At 34.2% G+C, this 20,577-nt stretch overlaps 1 protein-coding gene across 1 annotated transcript in view; it reads right to left on the bottom strand.

Annotated features, from left to right (window-relative positions):
* Positions 1 to 1,331: 1,331 nt before the first annotated feature.
* Positions 1,332 to 20,577, bottom strand: part of Smarca1 (SWI/SNF related, matrix associated, actin dependent regulator of chromatin, subfamily a, member 1) — a 76,145-nt gene continuing 56,899 nt past the window's right edge. The window contains exons 20-24 of the mRNA XM_052171559.1: positions 18,451 to 18,583; positions 15,690 to 15,808; positions 15,365 to 15,577; positions 3,049 to 3,159; positions 1,332 to 2,006 (exon numbers count right to left, since the gene is read on the bottom strand). Coding sequence (XP_052027519.1) covers positions 1,935 to 2,006; positions 3,049 to 3,159; positions 15,365 to 15,577; positions 15,690 to 15,808; positions 18,451 to 18,583 — 648 coding nt within the window. The 3' untranslated portion in view covers positions 1,332 to 1,934. The remainder of the gene's footprint in view (positions 2,007 to 3,048; positions 3,160 to 15,364; positions 15,578 to 15,689; positions 15,809 to 18,450; positions 18,584 to 20,577) is intronic.

Here is a 20,577-nt window from a genome sequence, read left to right on the forward strand (position 1 = left end):
TGTAAATAAAGAAAATATCTAATAATAGATAGATAGATAGATAGATAGATAGATAGATAGATAGATAGATAGATAGATAGATAGATAGATAGATAAAAGATAAATTGGGGGGGAAGGCTAAGTTCAGTAATGCAATCACCTATCTGTAAATACAAAAGACATGCTTCACCATGTATAGTGTGTGGTTTGTCATTCTTCCACAAAACAATTTCACAAGTTTCTAAGGATGACATCTCAAAATTTCATTGACAGTCTTCAAGATCTGGATGCCACAACTCACGCTATAGATCAAGAAAATAGTCTCATGATAAAGCTTGAAGTACTTACCTGCAAATTTTCTTCCTTACAGCAAACACATACAGCTTATACATGAACAACTTTGGGTTAACAGAGAAAAATAAGATGTAGAGACTTACATTTACAACTGCCCATGTTCCTGCCCTTCATCTTCACCCTCCCAGAAAACAAACGAAGGTTTCGCTAATGCAAAGAACTTGGGGCATCAAGTGAACTTCCAGGTATCATTTTCTCCAACTCATGACTAATGGGAGCTTTTCGACTCATTTGAAAGAAAAATCCCAAAATCTGATTTGAAGCTTAATTGCTCTGGATTGCAGTTTGTGGGTCAAAGCACATGTTTGTGAAAGAATAATGTAGCGATTTCCATTTGTTCCTCAACATTTGCTTATTCTCTAGGAAATGCACAAGGCCATGTGGCTAGCTGAGGACTATGTAATCTAAGTAGATGAGACATATGTCACTTCCGGGCTAAAGAATTAAAGAGCTTGTATGAAATTCTCCAGTCTCTTGTCCTTCTGCTACAGTGTCAGATGAAAAGGCTGTGTACCCCAGATGGATAAACTATAAAGCAGCAGAACTTCAGTTAAGTGTAGACCCTTGAGTGACTGTGTGAAGCACATTCCTCCTCAATCCGATTCTTCTGACCTGAATGGGATTTGCAGTGTGATCAAGAAACAAATTGTTGTTTTCAAAACCCCTGATGTGACCAAGAATGTATCCCTAAAGAAAACAGTTTTCCTTCTTCTGCAATGCGCAGCACTTATGTCATCATCTTATAATTTAGCTGTAACTAGATCTATATGTTGTTCCTAGAATCCTCTGTCTTGGATCTATAGGACAGATGATCATGAACCAATCAGCAAGCAAGGTTTTCTCTTTTACTCAAAATACATAGGAGTGGGCAATACAATTCAGTAAACACCATTGCTTTCTACTATACAAAAAACAGGAAATAATTACATTTCTTATAGACAGTCCTTTATTATATTTTCCCACTTGAATATTTAGAGAATAATTTAAATGTAACGCATACTGACAACAAGCACAGTATCAAATATTAGGGTTTATTTTTAAGATTTTTTTTCTCACCCTTTATTTCCTTAGGAAAAGGTATTTAGATGACCTCAAAGAAACAATTATTATGCTAATCACAGTATGCAGTAACACACACACAAGTCCAGACTCAATAGAAAAGAAAGCAACAAAGAAGTGAAAAAGTCTTTCTCCTCAAATCATTTTAATTCATTTTTCCACAGCCATATAAATTTCAAGTCTGAAACAACAATAATACAGCTATAGAATCTAGGTTCTCTTTCAAAGCAGCGGCATAGAAAACATAGAAAAGCTAAAACCTCAGCACAAGCTTCAAAAAAACAAGGACTGAGAGGAATTTGATGAAGACATGAAATGCACAAAATACAGTACACAAAATACTAGAATGCATAAAATAGAAAGCTACACATTTCAGGTAGAAAGCATTGTAAAATATATAAAATATGCAAGAAATCAAAACCAAAGAGTATTTCTTTTTTTTTTTCCTTAGAGTACCATGAATACACTGGAACTGGTAATTAGCATTTGAAGATGGGAACAAGAAAATAGCAGTTTCCCATTTAAAACTTTATTTCTAGGCTTTAGGATTTCACCTTCTTGACATCCTTCTTTCCAGAGCTCTCAGTAGCTGACTCTGCTTTTCTTTTCTGTGACTAAAATGGAAACAGATTTAATGTTCTGCTCCAATATGCACACTTTTAAATGGCCCAACAATGTTAAATCTAGGATGTAAATGCATTAAAAAATTTAACATGAATATTCACTTCAGTGTTAGACTCACAGTTAATGTTCTATATAGCCCAACAAACTATATAACCCAATGTAAAATAACTTTTAAAGGTGTTTCTTTTTATGAAAAGACATAAAATATCCATCAAAAATAGTCATCAAGTATCTACTTACACATGGCTTATAAATGTACTTTTATCTCAAAGAACTACTTAATATTTAAAGTTTCTGGGGAAATTTTTATTTGTGAGTGTTATTTTATAACGTTAAGATAAATGTTAACATACCATATTTCATATCTTCTATGATGCACATTTCTTTTCCCCATTAGCATCTCTGACATCAGGATGTATCTTAACAACTGATAACAGATGATACTTGGCATCATATCTCTTAGTGGCACAAAAAATGTTGTGTCTTACAACAGAAAGCATCTTAGATTTGATGAAATATGGTGGACTACTTAACACACTCAAACAGAATACTTTGAATCATAGATATACACAACAACCCAACAGGATTAAAATCACATTTTTATCCAGCAGTTAACTTATTGCCAAAACAGGCTATCTTGTCTACTCAGGGTTCCCATTTGTATACACAGTTCCACAAAGATCATTATTTGATCAACTCAGAACTCCAGGTTTCAGTCTTCACATCATTCCATCCCTACTCTAAACTTCCGCTGCCCCCACGGCGACCTAGTCTCAATTCATAGGATCTCACTTGTATTATGCCTCTGCTTAAATTTGTGAGGAATTTCTTAAATACTGAGTCTTGTAACAAGGGAATTCCTAATCACATGTTATTCAAACAAAAAGGAAGTATGTGTATGATGTGATTTTTCTTCGATCTAAAACAAATTATTATTTCATAAAACCCAGCATTAAACATAGTATAAACATTTGTAATTATGTAAAAAAAATGAGATCTACCTAAAAGTTAGGAAAATGCTGAAAATTTTACCATTGGAGTTTTAGTTGCCCGTTTCTTCTTTTCTGCTCTCTCTCTTTCCTCAATTTCCATATTTTCTTTTTCAATCAATGAAATCAAAGTATTACAGCGTCTCTGAAATTCCTAAATAAAATAATAAAGAACTTAATTTCTAAAATGTATCCTTTTAAGATCTTTTAAAATAAGACACTCCTTTAACTGTATCATTTCTGTAGAAGATACTTTCCAAAGTTTGTATTTTTCCTCTGTCCTCCAATCAAACCAGTATTGTTTAGAACACCATTTGTATATGGCATTAATAGGTCCCAGTAAAACAGAGCTGGGCTAAGTGTAATTTGATGGATGACAAGTTATACAAGCTGGTCTATTTTACCATGGAACAGTAACAATAAAATGGAAGGAACTATTTATACATAAAACATCATGAAGTCCAGAGAATTATGCTGAGTGAAAAATTCAATCACAAAGGTTATGTCTAGTATGCTTCCATTTATATAACATGTTTTGGGGCATTCTTTAGTTCATGCTAAACTAGAACTCACTATGTGGTTAGACTGGCTTTAAATGTGCAGCAATCCTCGTGCCTCGGCCTCCCAGATTCTGTGATAACAGGTATGGGCCACTATATCTGGTTACACCATTAAAGGATAGAATTAGAGAATATAAGAAAACAATGTTTGTCCAATACTAAGAATAGAAGAATGTATGTAGTTAGAGGTAGCACAACAACTGACTTGTGGAAACAATGGTTTCCATATGTCTACAAACGGTAACATTCCATGAAGACACACACACACACACACAATGCCTGTACAAATAATATCTCAACAAGTTCTGTGGATTATACTAATGTGAATTTTCATATTGCAATATTATACTATAGCTACTCAACTTGTATCCATTGGGACTGAGCTCCACAACTCTATATTTTGATTGGTTGTGGTTTGCTAAAATAGATTTCTTTATTCTAGGGCTTTATGGAACCTTTCAGTCCCTGATGATCACTAGGAAGGGGATATAAGATACAGCTGTTCCCAAAGCTACTTAGCCAACAGAAGTCTCGGTATACATCTTATGGGATTTAGGTTCTGGGAATCAGGGATGAACTTGCTAATTCAGAGTAAATACTATCTGAAAAGATTTTTGCATTAACCTTGCCATTACTATATTTTACTGCCAGCAATCAATGCATTCAAACTATAAACAGACTTTATGAATGTATGCTGAACATTAAAGATATGATTCATTAATATGGAAACTCATTTATTATTAACCCTGTATACTTTGCTGTGTTTAAAGGTAAATAATGGATTAATACCAAAGGATAAATAATGTTTAAAGATGTGATTCCTTTTCTGTATAAGAAGAAATGCCTGACAAAACACAAAACAGTTAAACACTGATATCAAAAAAATCTTTCTAGCAATTAAGAACAAACTCAAGAAAAAGGAAGGAAATGATCAAAGTGTAAGAATAGAAAACTCAGCAAACTTTCAAAGAATTTTTAAGGATTTATTTTTATTTTATACTTGCTCTTACACACACTGAGTCATCTCGCCATACCTTATACAAGAATTTTTTTTTTAATTTTCAAGAGCTGAGGATGTAGTTCAGTGGTAGAGCATTTGTACAACCTGTCTAGCAATATTCATGCATACACACACACTCACACACACACAAAATTTGTTTTCTGAAACCAAGGCACAAAGAAATGAGAAGCAAAACAACCTCATTTCTATAACATTAGTAGTTATGTGCCCATGATTTATGCACACATGAGTGCAGTGTGTACGTGGTTATAGTAAGATCTAAATGAGAATTCCATTCACTGATGTTGAATGACAATGTTACTTGTTACAAACTAAACTTTCTCCCAAAAATTAAACAAAGTGCAAACTGTCATATTTATGAAATCCATGAGGTCCAATGCCATCTTCTGACTATATTTATAGAAGCATAACTTACAAGATTATTTAAGGTTAAATGAGTCAAAAGGGGTAGGGTACTAACCCTCCCATCACCTTTTTGTTATGTGCAAAAGGTGGCCATCTACCCAGTAGATTACCCTTGTTGGCACCTTAATCTTGGATTCCAATCTCCAGAACAAGACAACAAAAAAGAAGTGTTGCCTACCCCATCAAGTCTGTAGTTCTTTGTTACATCATTGAGCAGCAAACTGATACACTACCCTTCAAGAAAATGAATTAGAAATAGCAAAGAAGTATTTCTAAAATTTCACATCCTGTGACTTATCAATTCCATTCTTAGACACTTTCTATAATAAATAAGGAGGTACATAGATTATTTCAAGAAAGTACTTAGAACACTGATAGCAGGAAAACTCCTGAACTAGTTCTTGAAACAAATTTTTCTTTAAATGTTCATTTAGGTCTTGAGAAAATTTATAAAGGTGTAAGAAATGACAAAAAATACTTTTAAAACACAATTTTATCTTTCTAAGTAAGATCTAGAAAACTGCCACACAACATAGGGAATGCTGAAATTGATTATCAACTTACCAAAAATATTTCTACTCTCTAATTCAAGCCACAAAAGAAACGAACAAAGAAAAAAAGAGCGACTAGCCAGAAAGATATTCCACATTAACAAATTTGTGTTTTCCAAATAAAAACAAAAGCAATACCAGAATTTTGAAGTTTCTCAGACATCCATAATTATCCAAGATTAGATAAACTGATAATCACACCGTAATTTTGATGACTTATCAATGTAATGGTAATACATTGAATGTGCAGACCAAATATTCACCATAGTTTTATTCAATAGTACATACAAATTAAACAGCATGTTATTCAATTTATCTATTAAAAAAGGGCTAAGTTGACCCTGATGAGATCTGATCCTTAGTTTCTAGGGAGACTACATAGATTCTTTATAAAAACCTGATTCTTGAATCATTAAGCTATACCCTCTGGCTATTATTATTCTCAATAAGTAATAGTTGTCTGTGACTGCAGGTATCTTTAGATACATATTCATGGTTCATATGAATGATTCAGGGACAAATACTAATACTTTCAGACAGTCTTATATGTAAGGAAATAGGATATTTCAAAATGATTCAAAAGAGACTACACAAATACATTCTCACGGGGATTCCTTTGAACCTGTCACTAACTACTCCAAATCAAAAACAAAAACATAAACAAAAAAACAGAAAACAAAAAAAACCTTATTCAGAAAGCCAATAAAGAAAGGACAAGCACTTTTGTTCTCTTCAGTTTCTCTGTTTCTTGTCTTCGTATTTTTCTGAGGTTAAGGGAATGGTTCATGGAATGTAAAGCAACTTCTATAATTCTGTAGTCTAATTACCTCTTTCACTGATTCCCCACTCTTGATTTAGGAATGAATTTGGAAGAAGGAAAAATAACACAGGGGAGTCAGAAAAGAGATGCCAAAGCAATTAAGGGCGACAGAAGACAATAAAAAAACGACAAATTGAAAAACTATTCTGCTGGGTTGGAAGCTGTGGGAAATGGTTTAAGAATTCTGGGTTCACACGTGTGGGAAACTCAAAGAGGCAAACAAACTTCTCAAAGCTGTTAGCATTCTAATGTAGATTGGAAATCTCAGTGGCAAGATTCAATGTCAGCATGCCCCAAATCCATTTTTCTGGTACAAAACATTTTTCTGGTTCTGAAATAATGTTTAGTAGAAGCCAACTTGGCAAATCATACACAAAGTAATAGCAATGGCTAAGGCGAAGATATATAAAGCTCAGGAAAAAAAAGAATTAAAGGTTTATACATAATTTCACTGACAAAGGGAGCTTCAGTGACAAATTTTGAGCAGGATGGGAGACACAATCAATGTGCATCTTGTGTTCAGAAACTCCTTTATACAGATTAACACTTCATAAAAATCTCAGACTCAAAATTAGGAACAGCTTAACATTAAAAATTGTTCAAGTTGATACAGGAATCCTCAATATTAGATCCTTGCTAATAAGTCATGCATCTTGGCCATCTATCTGATTTCCTCCAATGTCAGAGTACTTGCTACCCTCTAAGCCTCACTATTTCAACTCTGAAAAATTCAAACACCTTTCCTTCTGCAACACTGCTATTTGTTACCTTATGATATCTAACAACTGGTTCCATATCTAACCTGTATAATCAAAGAGAATAAGCCAATTTCCCCTCTGCCTAGCAATCCTGTGTTTCAAGACAGCTTCCTCACCAGAATCGTCTGTAGAACCACAAATAACCCATGTATAGAGTAAATATCCTCTCTTTACCCATCCTTCGTGTAAAACGTTTCTTGGAAGATGCCTAACACATAAATCTAATTGTAATGGTTAATCTTGACTGTCAACTTGATAGAGTTGAGAAGCTCGCAAATTGGTAGAGCACAGCCCTCCATCTGCCTTTGAGGGTGTTTTAAGAGAGGATTGAGCAAGAAAACCTTACCTGAATGTACATACAACTATTCCATATGCTGGGAAGGGGGGTCCAGATGGAATGAAATGGGGAGGAGAAATCTGCAGGACATGTTCTTGACTAATAACCAACATGAAAAAGGCGCAGCACACTGTATGGTAGCAGGTCTCAACTTGAGGGTCATGATGCCTTTGGTGGTTGCATATCAGATATCCGCCAATGTAGGCATCGTTTCTATCTCTGCTTCCTAGCCATAATAAAGAATATACTCTCTCTGCTTCACCACACCCTCCCTATCTTTACAAACTGAAACTTCTGAAAGTGTTCACAGCTACATATCTTTCCTTCCTTTTTTCTCATGCATTTTTTATCACAATGAAAAGTATAACTGGGAATGTAGTCATGCTGTGACTACCTGGTGATGTGAAAGATACCTTCAGAGACAGCTTATTGGTGGAATTTGGAAACCCTGAAAAGTTGGGTAGAGAAGAATGCTATAAGAAGAAATTAATGAATGATTATGCTGGGAGCCCCAAAGACAAAAATGCCACTAAAAGCATAGACAGAATAAAGATTGTGCTCATGGGTTTCAGATGGGAATGAGGATTCTATTAAAACTTGGAACAGATGTCATATATTATACATGATAAAGACCATATATACTCTTTGTTCTTTCCCCCATAACTTTCAGTACAGGTTAATTAATGGGCTGATTTATCTGTGGAGAAAATTTCAAGGCAGCATAACATGATATTACTCCCCCCCTTTTTTTTTTGCAAAATTTACAATGGGATATGGGAACAAATTATGTCGAATAAAAAAAAAAAAAGAATTGACAAAAAAAAAAAAGAAGAGTGGTATCCTGGTGACTTTTTTTGCCAGTTTGACACAAACTGTAGTTATATGGGAAAAGGAACCTCAATTAAGGAAATTCATCACATTGTCTCTAGGTTTGTCTGCAGGACATTTTCTTGATTAACAATTGACATGAAAAGGCCCAGCACACTGCAGGGAAGCAGTTCTCAACTTGATAGACATGACCCATTTGGTGGTTGTGTATCTGATATCCTGCATACCAGATATTTATATTAAAATTCATAACAGTAGCAAAATTAGTTATGAAATAGCAACAAAAATAGTTTTATGGTTGGGGGTCAGCACATGAGGATCTGTATTAAGCTGCGTTAGGAAGATTAAGAACCTCTACCGTAGGGATGCCCTGGGCAGGTGGTCCTGGGTTATACTATTAAGCAGCTGAAAGCCTACAATGAGCAAACCAATAAACAGTGTTCATCCATGATCTGTGTTTCAGTTCCTGTCTCCAGGTTCATGCCTTGAGTTACTGCCTTGGTGACTAGAACTGGTGGCGAATATTTTCAATTTTGTAAAAGATACAGTCTCTGTCACACTATTCATGTCTTCCATTGTCACATGTAACTAGTCGCTGAAAATATGCAACTGAGCACATACCCGTGTTCAAATAAAATCTTAAGTAAAAATAATAATCCTGGAATTTTGCATTATAATTTTCATATGTCAAAACATTGTTTTGATTGCTTCATAAAAGTGTAAAGATAATTCTTAGCCTGCATGCCATATGAAACAAGTAGTGGGATTCAGTTTTTCTGTTAGGGTTGAAAGCCAAAAATGATGAATAAGCAAGCAACCAAAAAAAAAAAGTCAAATAAAGAAAACAACTACACTCCACACGTGTGTCTCTGAATTTGTACGTGAAATGCTGTAAAGTTGGAATTTTGTTCTAGGATTTTCAGTACAACAAAACAGGTATATTTTCTCTTTTGTTCTTATATGCACTCCCTATATATTACCCTCCTGAAAAAAAGCTACTTATTTGAAATAAATATCTTCATCTGCAAATCTTGCAATATATTTCCCAAATTTGAAAACACTTTTGAACCTCTATAATACTAACAAAAAACAATGGCAGTATATACTAGATTCATAGCCCAACAATATTGGCAGCTGAATGGAAATTCTTGTTCAAATAAAGGTAGCCTACATTATCCAAATAAGTTTTGAATGGTGAGATAAGTATTGTCACCTAAAAACATTGTTATTTCATGAAATATTTTATCACATTCCACCTAAAGATGCACTGGTGTAAATACCCAAAATGATCCCTGTTTAATACACTAACAGTATTTCTGTTTCTCCAAATAGTTTAGGATTACAAATGAAATACTGCAGTTACATGTGTAGACACAAATGGTATTTGCAAGTGATATACAATCATACCAATAAGTAAAAGCTACAGGACTTACAGTCAAAAGTCTATCAGGGTACAGGGTCAGAAATAAACTATAGCATATTGGGGCAACTCCTTGTATTCCATCTAAATCTTGTTCAGTTGCAGGGGTTGAAGAAAACTGAAGTCCAGTCTGTGTTGGTTTATTGACCTAATACCTACTCAGGGTAAGATTCCATGCTGATCTCCTTGAGTCAAACCAGTGTCACTTCAAGGTTAAAACTGGTAGGGAAAAAAAGCTCAAGAACATACAGTCAGTGGTACATTGGTCAAAGGGAGCAAAATAAGAAAGGAAACAAGGTAAAAATAAATTTGAGAATTTTTTACTATAGCTGGTTAAGTGAAGCAAACATCTACAGAGCTGTGTTTACAATACATAAATCTGATCGCCCTGCTCCAATCTGTCATTGATTCTCCTACTTCCTGTACACTAATCTAGTCTTCAATGCAGCACCACAGCTTTCTCCATCACTTGGCTGCTGGTTACATCTTCTACCTCTTCCCCATACGTACATTACTACTTTTGGAATATACTGGGCTTATTTATCCCTTTTGCATAATCCTACTATCACAAATTGAAATGTGCCTCTCCTATGAAGCTATTTCCCTGATTTCTTTGCCACATAGGAAAGTAAATCATTACATTCTCTATTCTAAGACATTTTCAAAATTAAGGCAGAGATGGAACATTTTAGTCTTTCAAGCATAGGGAAGCAAATAGCTTCCAATGAGTTAAAGTGTACTTGACTTTACAAAGAATTAGGCTTTATTGTATTTTTCTAAGTGAAATTTGTTTTACTGTGTCTCTTGGCCTCCACTTGTTCCCAATCTGTTCATCCTTTTTCTGCTGTCCTACTCCTAAGAGCTTTCTGTCACATATAATGCCATATTCAAGAAGAACCCATCAGAACATTTATAGGTTATCGATTTTTGCCAGTATATTGATAATCTTTCTTATATTTCATTAAGAATGTGGTCTCCTAAAATATCAACACTAGATGTTAAATGCAGGTAAGTAATAACAATATATTACAGTCATAAGCGACAAAGCATCACTGTGATTATAGAACAACCAGGAGATTTCTATTTCCCTTTTACTCCTCTAAAATATTTAAAAAGAAACATCCTTTCTGACTAGATTGAATATTTAGAAAAGTATTCTGTGCAGAACCAGTAACCTAATTAGCATTTACTGGCCACTGTGATAACTACATAAAGTGGGAAGCAAGTTCATAAAAAGCTATAGCAATAATTTCTAGAACGTAGTTTTTTTTCTCCTACAGTTCTAATAAGAAATGTCACTTTATTACTTTTAAATAAGGCACAATTTCATTAATAATAAAGTTGTGATTTGAAAACAAACTAATAACATGAAATTTTTATTACCCAGTATTCAACAGTGTGTGATTCTCTGAGATGCTATCGCCAAAACTCATTTAAACTACTACAAAAGACAGGGTAATTGTAATGACTAATTACTAATACTCAGCTTCAACTATACTGTTCTTGGCCACAGGCAAAGCAACACACAGCTTCCTGAGCTGGCTGACGAGAGAAAAAAATGTTCTTCAGCAACTGAAAAGTTAAAAAAATTAATAAAATTAAGAACCAGAGCCATCCTATAGAGGAAACAATAAATGTTTTATCAATGAATGTTTATTTCTGAGAATTAAATTTTACTTTTTCTTTTTTAACTACCTAGAAGGAAACTAAGAAAGATTAAGGCACTGCTTATTAAAGGCTAGGTTCCTTTTCCATGTGAACTGTCGAATGTGTTATGGCCTTTAAAAGTCTCAAATTCTCTTTAACATGCTATGTCCCATCAGTCACTAATAAAAAAAAAAAGAGAGATGGCAAGAAAATTAATGAGCTAATGTTGATAAGGAGTCAGGTCAGCATCCTATAAAAGACATTTTACATAAGCACAGCATATTACCATTTCCTTTCATGCTCATTTCATAAGGAGCCTTTTATTCGGGGTAGTTTTTGAACAACCAAATACCCTATTCTAGGATCCCCCAGTGCCAGGACGAGAGTAGAAAGCAATTCATATGCTCTGAGCTTGAAAATCTGAGTTCAGCATATGCTTCCTACTTGTTTATGGAGTTCAATAGAGGCTGATTACTTACTTAAAGACGACGCAATTTCTCTGCGAAAAATTCATGATCTTTTTAGCACAGAGAGATGGAAGTGAATCTTATTTTCTCTTTTGTACATCCAGTAGTTTTAAATGGAGAAGGGCTTCTAAATCTTCAACCTTTAGCCAAAGCCTTTCAAAGTGTGGCATAGTTGAAAGTGGGGATTCGTTCCTTTAGGCACTTTGTGTGTGTTAAGTCAGATGTTATGAATTCAGTAGTTTGAGATTAGCGTATAAAATATAACTATTAACGTTCTATTTGTTGATGTGTCTTGGAAAGAAGAATCTTTTAGTAAGCCAAGTTCAATCATTAGATTTTAATTTAAACACAACTATAATCACAAAACGAATCAAATTGCATCCTGTATCGCGAAGATAAGATTTTTCAATGATTTTTCCAATGTTTTTATTACAGAAATCACAGCTGCCTCTCTCAAGAGAGTGGATTCTCTCCTTAGATTGTGAAAATGACTCACTTAAAGAAAGTTATTTTTAAAACAAAGGGAGGAAGTTGATCTACAAATTTTAATAATCCATTTTTACAAATCTATAACTATTGATATTGATATAATGTAAAAAGGTGATATAAATATATGCACATTTTAAATATATTATTACATAATTCCAGAAATACAAGCAAAATTTGTCCACTAGCTAGAAATCAAATTTTAGCAGTAGAGAAAATTTTACCTAAAATGCCCTTAAATTAACATATTGAATTATAAAATAAATGGCTATATTTTTAATGAGTCAGTAAAAATTAGAAATTCTACTTTCTAAATGGTAATAAAGGACACAAGCATTTCCAAGTTTAATAGACAAAATATAGGTTCATCTTTTTAACCACTTACATAGTTAATATCTGCCTTTCAGCAAATATGCTCTGAAATTTTAAATATCTAGAAAAAGAAAAGGTATGGAGGTAAATATCTCAAAACATAAGATGGAGGAAAACTGAAATTCTTTACAAAGGAATTCAGAGACATCTAGTGGCTGATAATATATTGGAGCTTTTTTCCCTCTGTAACTGAGTATGAAGGCTATGACCATCTTATTACAAACAAAGGAAGTCTTTTCTTGCACCTTCAGTCTCTTCATCCTATTGCCTTAGTTTAATAACTGAAGAAACTAGACCCAACATCAAGCTTTCAACCTTTTAAAAATTAGTAAAATATCACTGAAATATCACAGAATTTGATAAATGTTTCATCACATAAAAGGGCATGTATGTTTGAAAATGTGATTTCTAGAAAACGCAGTTAAGCATTTTTCTTTTAGAAATTGTTGGTGCTGCCCTAAATTAAGTCATTACATTAAAAAAAAAAAACCCAAGTGGCTAGAAAGCTAAATATGTGGCTTTGAAAAGAGTTGTTTTTTATGCATATTCAAAGGCTCCCTGAATGAGATGACAAACTAACTCACAGTCAAAATGAAATCTGATTTCCAAAAGCAAATTTAAAAAGGTAATTCTGCCTTTGTTTCAATAATCTACTTCAATGATCCGAAGAACCCTGTCAAACAACTGTTCTGTCCTTAAGGCCAATCATGGTCCTTTGTGCTGCAGATTAATTCCTCTCTTTCAGTCTTCCTTCAATCTTTCTGTATCAAGAGTAATGTACACACCTCTCCATGTCCTTTTACATAAATACACCACTTAAATACCATGCTGAAAATGTCAACTAGAACATTATTCCAACTGGCCTAAGTTCTCACGGATTCTGGATTTAGAGGAAGTACTTTCTAACTCTCCCATAATTGTGTCACCTATAGGCTTGATGGTAACGATGTATTTATTAAAGGTTAAACAAATAATATTTCAAAGCCTCTTCCAAAATAATGCCTTCAACAGGACAACACATATTTTCCTTTTTATTCATCAGTGTGGGCTGAAGATATAAAAATGAATCAGAAAAAAATATGAAGCACTTTTCATCCCCCAAAGAACTTTTAGAAAATAAAATATTTATGAGAACAACTTAAGAAATGGATGCCATTTTACAACTAGTCACAAAACCACTACTGGGATTATTGGGTTTAGGCTCTTTTTAGTTTTAGGCAATATAACTTTAGTTTTGTTTTAATGACCTTGGCTCATGAATGAACTTCAATGACAACCTTAAAAGTGTTTACATGCGGCTGAGCATGGTGGGAATGTCTGTAATCCCAGGATTTGGGAGGACAGCCTGGGCTACATATTAAGTTCCAAGCAAGCCTGAGCTACAAAGTGAGAACCTGTCAATAAATATGTTTGTTTGCTTGCTTGCTTGCTTGCTTGCTTGCTTGCTTCCTTGTTTAAAAGCTGCATGCATTTGGGTGTCATCACAAACAGTGATGTTCAGGAGCAGTAGAATTTACAAAGAACAGAATTCATGTTGGAAAGCTATAGAGGGAATTCCAGAGGCAAGAAATAAGTTAACTTTTACTTATAATAAAGCTAACTATACTTTATAATGTTCTTAAGAAGACCCAGCTTGGGCTACAATCTCTTTTCACTGAAAAAAAAGATCCTCAAGTCATCTCTACTGTCTCAAAGATCATGTGGTTAGTTACAAAGGGAAAATGTACCATAAAAAGTGGTGAGCCTTGGTAATCATAGCATAAACCAAGTGACCAAATTTAGCATCACAAGTAGTGTGATAACTTGACACCATATTCCTGGTGAAGGACTGCAAAGGGAGACATTTGGAGAACTGCCAGAAAAGTCTGTTTATGGGATTTTGTATTATTGAATGAATGTTAATATTTGCATGTGATTGTAGTTATTATGTAGAAAGATCTACTTATGAGATATATTCTTTTGTTTTGTTATTCACTTTAAAGGTTTATAATTATTTGTATGTATTTGTCTTTCTGTGCCATATATGTGTGAATGCATGTAGAGACCAGAAGACGTCATTGGAAGCCCTGAAGCTAGCATTTCAGGTGGTTGTGAGCTACTGGGAACTGAATTCAGGTCCTCTGGAAGAGCATCAATTATTCTTAACCAATGAGTCATCTTTCCAGTCCTCCTTGTTTTGTTTTCCATGAGTTGGGGAGGAAAGTGCATATGTGTATATGCCTGTGCAAGGGTATGTATGCACATATGTGTGCACGTGTGTGTGTGTATGTGTGTGTATGTGTGTGTATGCATGTTTTATCATATGAATGGTCCCATTGTCTGTGCAAGTGCAGTGGAGGTCAGAGGATGATGTTAGGAATCGTCCTATATGCTAAAGTATCTACAATGTAGATTCTATAATGAACAATTTTGTTTTCTGCAACTTACTTTAAAATGATTCAGAAATGTATATACTTACATAATTACATCACATAAACAAATAGTTATTAATATAAAAGACAGGTGTATTTCTGAATATAGATGTTTTGATCTATTACTTCGTGCATATGTGTATATAACTCTATGTTGAAGTAGACGGGAGAGAAAGCTAATGGAATGAAATGCTAATAATTGGAGGAACAGAGTAAAAGAGAAACTTTGAAGTGTATACTTCTCCAAAATAAGTAAACAAGAAAAGGAATACATACCATGGCAGTTCTCGACTTGATAAACCAGTCAAATCTAAACTGGGGAGCATTCCGTACACACTGTCTTAATTCTTCATACACATTTTCTCTGTCAAAGCCCATTTTGTGTAACATACAGATCAAGAATCTGTCTTCTTCTTCAGTATAGTTCTTTCCTTTACTGGTTCCATACTGAATACGCAACTGGTGAAATGGAGCCTTGTATCTTGCAATCTATGAGTTTCAACAAAAATTGCTCTTTTAATGGAATGTGCAATAACAAGTCAAAGGTAATCACTACAGCAAATATAATAATCTACTAACAAACTGAAATAGAATATACTACTTTGGCATCCAGTGCTTTCTTAATACTGATCCTTCGCTGAATTCTTGCTTCTCCACGTTCAATTTGAGCCATAATTTTCTCAATGTCCTGTAATTCATTGCAGCGTTCCCAAAATACAGCTGAAAAAAAGTGATTCCTTTAAATTACTACCATTTAAGCAAATGAACATGAGGAATTACAGAATACAGAATTAAAAGGCAGATATGGTGTCATCTGTGTGTATATAGCATATTCAGTTATTAAGTCCTCTTAAGTTACCATTTTACCTAAATATAATGCAAGGGAAACTAAAAACATAAAGTGAAACAGAAGTGAGATATGCCTATAAATGTAAATATAGCTTTCCAGTAAGCAAAAAAATGAATGTACTTATTACCTTTTTCCTATGAAATGACAATTTCTACAGAAACTATTGGTTATATCTGCAATCACTCACTAATCTTATATTTCTAGTCACCTATAGTTTCTTAAAAGATAAGGCATTTTTAACTGGACACATACATAAAGATATTCAAATCCTTGAGGCACCCAACCAAATTTTACTGATGAGCCAAATAATCTGCTGCATTAATATGTCACATCTTTTGATTTCAGTAAAAGGCCCTTTAATGACATTTTCTACATTCCAAAATTCTTCCATTTTAGAGCATATCAAGAAAGGTATGTTAGCACTTGATGACATGCATAAGCACTTATGTTCCCTTATTCATTCAACACACACACACACACATACATTCATGCATGTAACTTCTTACATTAATATACAATACACTCATGGACGTCCAATTTTGTACAATTCTTCGCCTACCAATCAAATACGCCCACTCCATTCTCCCCAGCCTCTGACATGATCTCCAATCTGATAAACAACAGTTAAACAATCCTGTCATCTCTCTAGGTCTGAAGAAAATTCTTCAGAAAGGCTGGGAGTGTGTGCAAAACCAGCATAGAACCCTTGCCTGGACTTAAAGGCCCTGGGCTTGCTTCCGGAGAACTTGAGGATAGAAGAAAGAAAATTCTTCAGAAAATCTCATTGTATGTGCCATTCATGCTCATTTCCTGGTGCTTGGTTTAGTGACAATTTTAAGGGAATATCTACCATTGCACTAAAACCCCAGTTCAGTGCATCTTTTCTTTTTTTCTCCTGCTTTCTTTCTCTCTTTTCTCCCTTTTTATTTCAGAACAGTAAGTGGAACCTAGGACCCTTGCCACTACACCTTAGTCCTTATATTTTTAAAACATGATCTCACTATACCCAGGCTGGCCACATGCATGCTACACAGAGTAGGCTGCCATCAACCTCATGATTCTCCCACCTCAGACTCCACACACTGTGATCACAGGAGTGCATCTCCATGCCTGGTTACTTGACTCTTTAGAAACTGTTATAGCTTACAGCTTGACCCACACCAATGCCATGTCCCTGTACATTCTTTTCATTCAACTTTCATGAAAATTTATCTCTCTCATCTATTGTGTCCCAAAAGCTCTCAGAGTTTTCACCCTTAAGTAGTAGTGTGAGGCTACTGTTCAAGACAAAAGAGGTTCGTGAATTCAATGTTATATGAAATAAAATTCAGATAAAACTAACTTCTAAATTCCCTTTTAGATTTCCCTGAAAGAAAATACAGTAGGTAGGTGTCCTCTAATTACAACTGAATGTTCCTTAAGTGCTAACTAGTACTCTAAATAAACTAAAACCTCTACCTAGTAGCAATTGAACTTTGATTTATTTATGCATTTTTAATGTTTTCTTTTCTTTCTTTCTTTATTTCTTTTTTTGAATAAAGAATTTCAGTAGTTATATCAAATATCTGGCAGGGAGGAGACAAAAAAACTACTTTTTAACATTGCAACCTTTTTATGGAAAATTCTCTCAATTATAAATACCTGTTATTCAGACTAAATTTGAAAGGTCTGCCTATTTGAAATTTAACTACACATAGAAAACAGATAGATTAACCTATCTTAATAAGATTTCTTTCCAGAAGCCTAACAGTTTAGATATGCTCTGACACAGGAATTAATATTAACTCCACAAGCTTCTGTGCCGCTCTTCTGATTCTGATTGAGGGTAAAGACACAGCTGAGAAGGAGAGGGAAATGATTCAAGGGCCACTGAACAGATTTAGCCAAGAAATCTTTTTAGATCTATTCTAAATTGCCTTAAGTTAATAGGGCCTGCCACTACCTGATTGAATTCCTGGAGAGCAGTCTAGTCTCTAAATGGGCCTGATAAGAATGCTCTACTTCAAAGATGACCTACAATGACTATTTTAAACTACTAAACCAGAAGCCTCAGGACAAGACTTTAAAAAGAGCAAATCAGAGGAATGAGAGAATAGAAAACCTATGAAGCACCCACTATTGTTCATGCTTTCCTTGGCAATCTTAGTTGCCAATCATATCATATCTTTACTTACATCTCATTCACAGAAGTTTTAACATCTCTGAACAAAGATGCAACTAAATTAATGACAAAGAACCAGGGCTTGGAGAGATAGATGGCTCAGTGGCTAAGAGCACTTGCTGCTCCTCTAGAGGACCAAACTGTGGTTCCTGGCACCCACGTTAAGAAAGCTCACAGCCTGCAACTCCAGTTCCAGAGCACCTGATACCTTCTTCTGTTCTTCATAGGTGCCTGTTCATACATAGGCTGCATCCACATGAACATAAATGCACACATAAAAATAAATGACTCTTTCTTTCAAAAGATGCATACATTTAAATAAAAGTACCCTATTTGAAGTGACATACAAACCTGAATACTCCATGACTTCCTCAGGGGACTTGCCTTCCACCTCTCGAGCTATATTATCAATATCATCTCTCCCATACTTCTCATTAGCTTTAATAAACTGGTTAAAATCTCGCTTAGTCCAGTTTGTGAAACCCTATGAATACAAATTTAAACATCATCAGTAGATGGCAAATTAATAAAGAGTTACTATCCTACTTATATCTGAACAATGATGCATGAAAAGCAGTTTAAAATAGTTTAATGTGTGCCCTTTTATAAAGTTCATTTCTTTAATGTGGAATCAAAAGCTCAGTTTGAGTTGGTAAAGAAATAACTGCTTTTTGTTGTTAAAAAAATGTACTTTTCAGGTACTCTAACTTGCTTTATAATCTTAAGACATTGTATGGCCTTAATTCCATATTTCCAGATGCCCACAACATTAAACTACAATTCTGATATTAATTCTAATGTAAATGCTTAAGTTCTGATATCCCAGTGTCCCAATGACTTTTCCCACAGATCTGTTCTCATATAAATTGTGTGTGTGTGTGTGTGTGTGTGTGTGTGTGTGTGTGTAAGAGAGAGAGAGAGAGAGAGAGAGAGAGAGAGAGAGAGAGAGAGAGAGATGTGGACGTGTTGAATTAAAAGAACACTGAAAGAAAATCCAGGAAGAATGCAAAATGTTCTTTCCATCATTCCTGACTACAATGAATAAATAATTTCAGTTCAAAATTGTATTCATCAGGACCAGCACGATGGGACAGCAGTTGAAAGTGCTTACCATACCAGCCTGAAAACTGAGCTCAAGCCCTACATCCCACTGTGGAACCAAAGAACTCATTTTCAAAAGTTGTCCTATGACCTTTCCATAGCTGCTAAACATGTACATGCCTCTTTTAATAATAATAAATAACATGATTTTTAAAGTCTGTACTCATAAATAGGTCTTCTGTAAATACAGTACTCAGGCATCTGAACTGTTTTACTGAAATACGTAACAAACAGTGTTTTAGGTCACTTTGCAATTATTATTCTATCAATGGTATTGTAGGTCAGTTGGCAGAAACCTTGCCTAGCATGGGCGAAGCCCTGAGTTCGAGTCAAAGCAACACATAAATCAGTCATGGTGGCACATGCCTGTAATTCCAACAGGCAGGATATGAAGTCAGGAGGATCAGAAGTTCAAGGTCATCCTCAACTACAGAATGAACTCAAGGCCATCATGGGAAACAAGAAACTCTAAAATAAAAACACAACCTTAAGCATTAAATTTGCAGCATCAGAAAAAGATGGCTTAAATTCAACTCTGAAGGACAAAAAAACTTGATTATGCTTCTAATTATAAACTCAATTTTCTCAATTGAGATTACATATTCACATTATATTGTATATTCAGAATGTATTATAAAAAGTATAGCATTCAAAGGGCACAACTTTATTTTTGTGCTCAGGAAATAAGTTTTGAAATTAAAATAAAAGGAAACATTAATATTTAAATGTTTTATTCTGTGGTTGTTCTTAAAACTCTGCCAACTGCAATTATCTTTCGCACTAAATTTTGGTGACTTCCAGGCATTTGTTCAAAAATTTATGAAAGTATTTTGTCAAAATTCATTAAATAAAATCATATAATATTAAAAGAAAAAGGCCTGTATCAACATATAAAAAACTCTTATTTTACTTTTAATTAATTCATATTCCTAAGACACAGTGTGATATTGTAAAGTACATTCTACAACTTGTGTATATATCGCCTCAAGCATTAATCCTTCCTTTGTGTGAAAAACATTTCAAACTACCAGCTAACAATTAGAGTGAAGAATTTCCTACTACTGCGCCTCGCACATTGTTCCAAAAATTGTTCAAGAAATAAAGTTAGCTTGCTAAGGCAGAGCTATAAATTCACATTTTGTTTATCTTACCAGAACTCATTTCAGAAGTGTGATACAAAATTTTTCAAAGCAATAATTACTTGAAAGCATTAAGGTGGAAACCTTCCCTATTTAATATTAGCTTTTAATTACATAATGATCACATTAAAATGCTTCAGGAATTTCTTATTATTGTATTCACATTCTTTCTTAAGAACTCTTAACTTCCTTCAAAAGGAATTTTTCATAAACAAAGAAAAAATTGTATAGTATACTT

The sequence above is a fragment of the Apodemus sylvaticus genome, chromosome X (genome assembly GCF_947179515.1).
Source record: "Apodemus sylvaticus chromosome X, mApoSyl1.1, whole genome shotgun sequence".
In the NCBI taxonomy this organism is placed as follows: Eukaryota; Metazoa; Chordata; class Mammalia; order Rodentia; family Muridae; genus Apodemus; species Apodemus sylvaticus.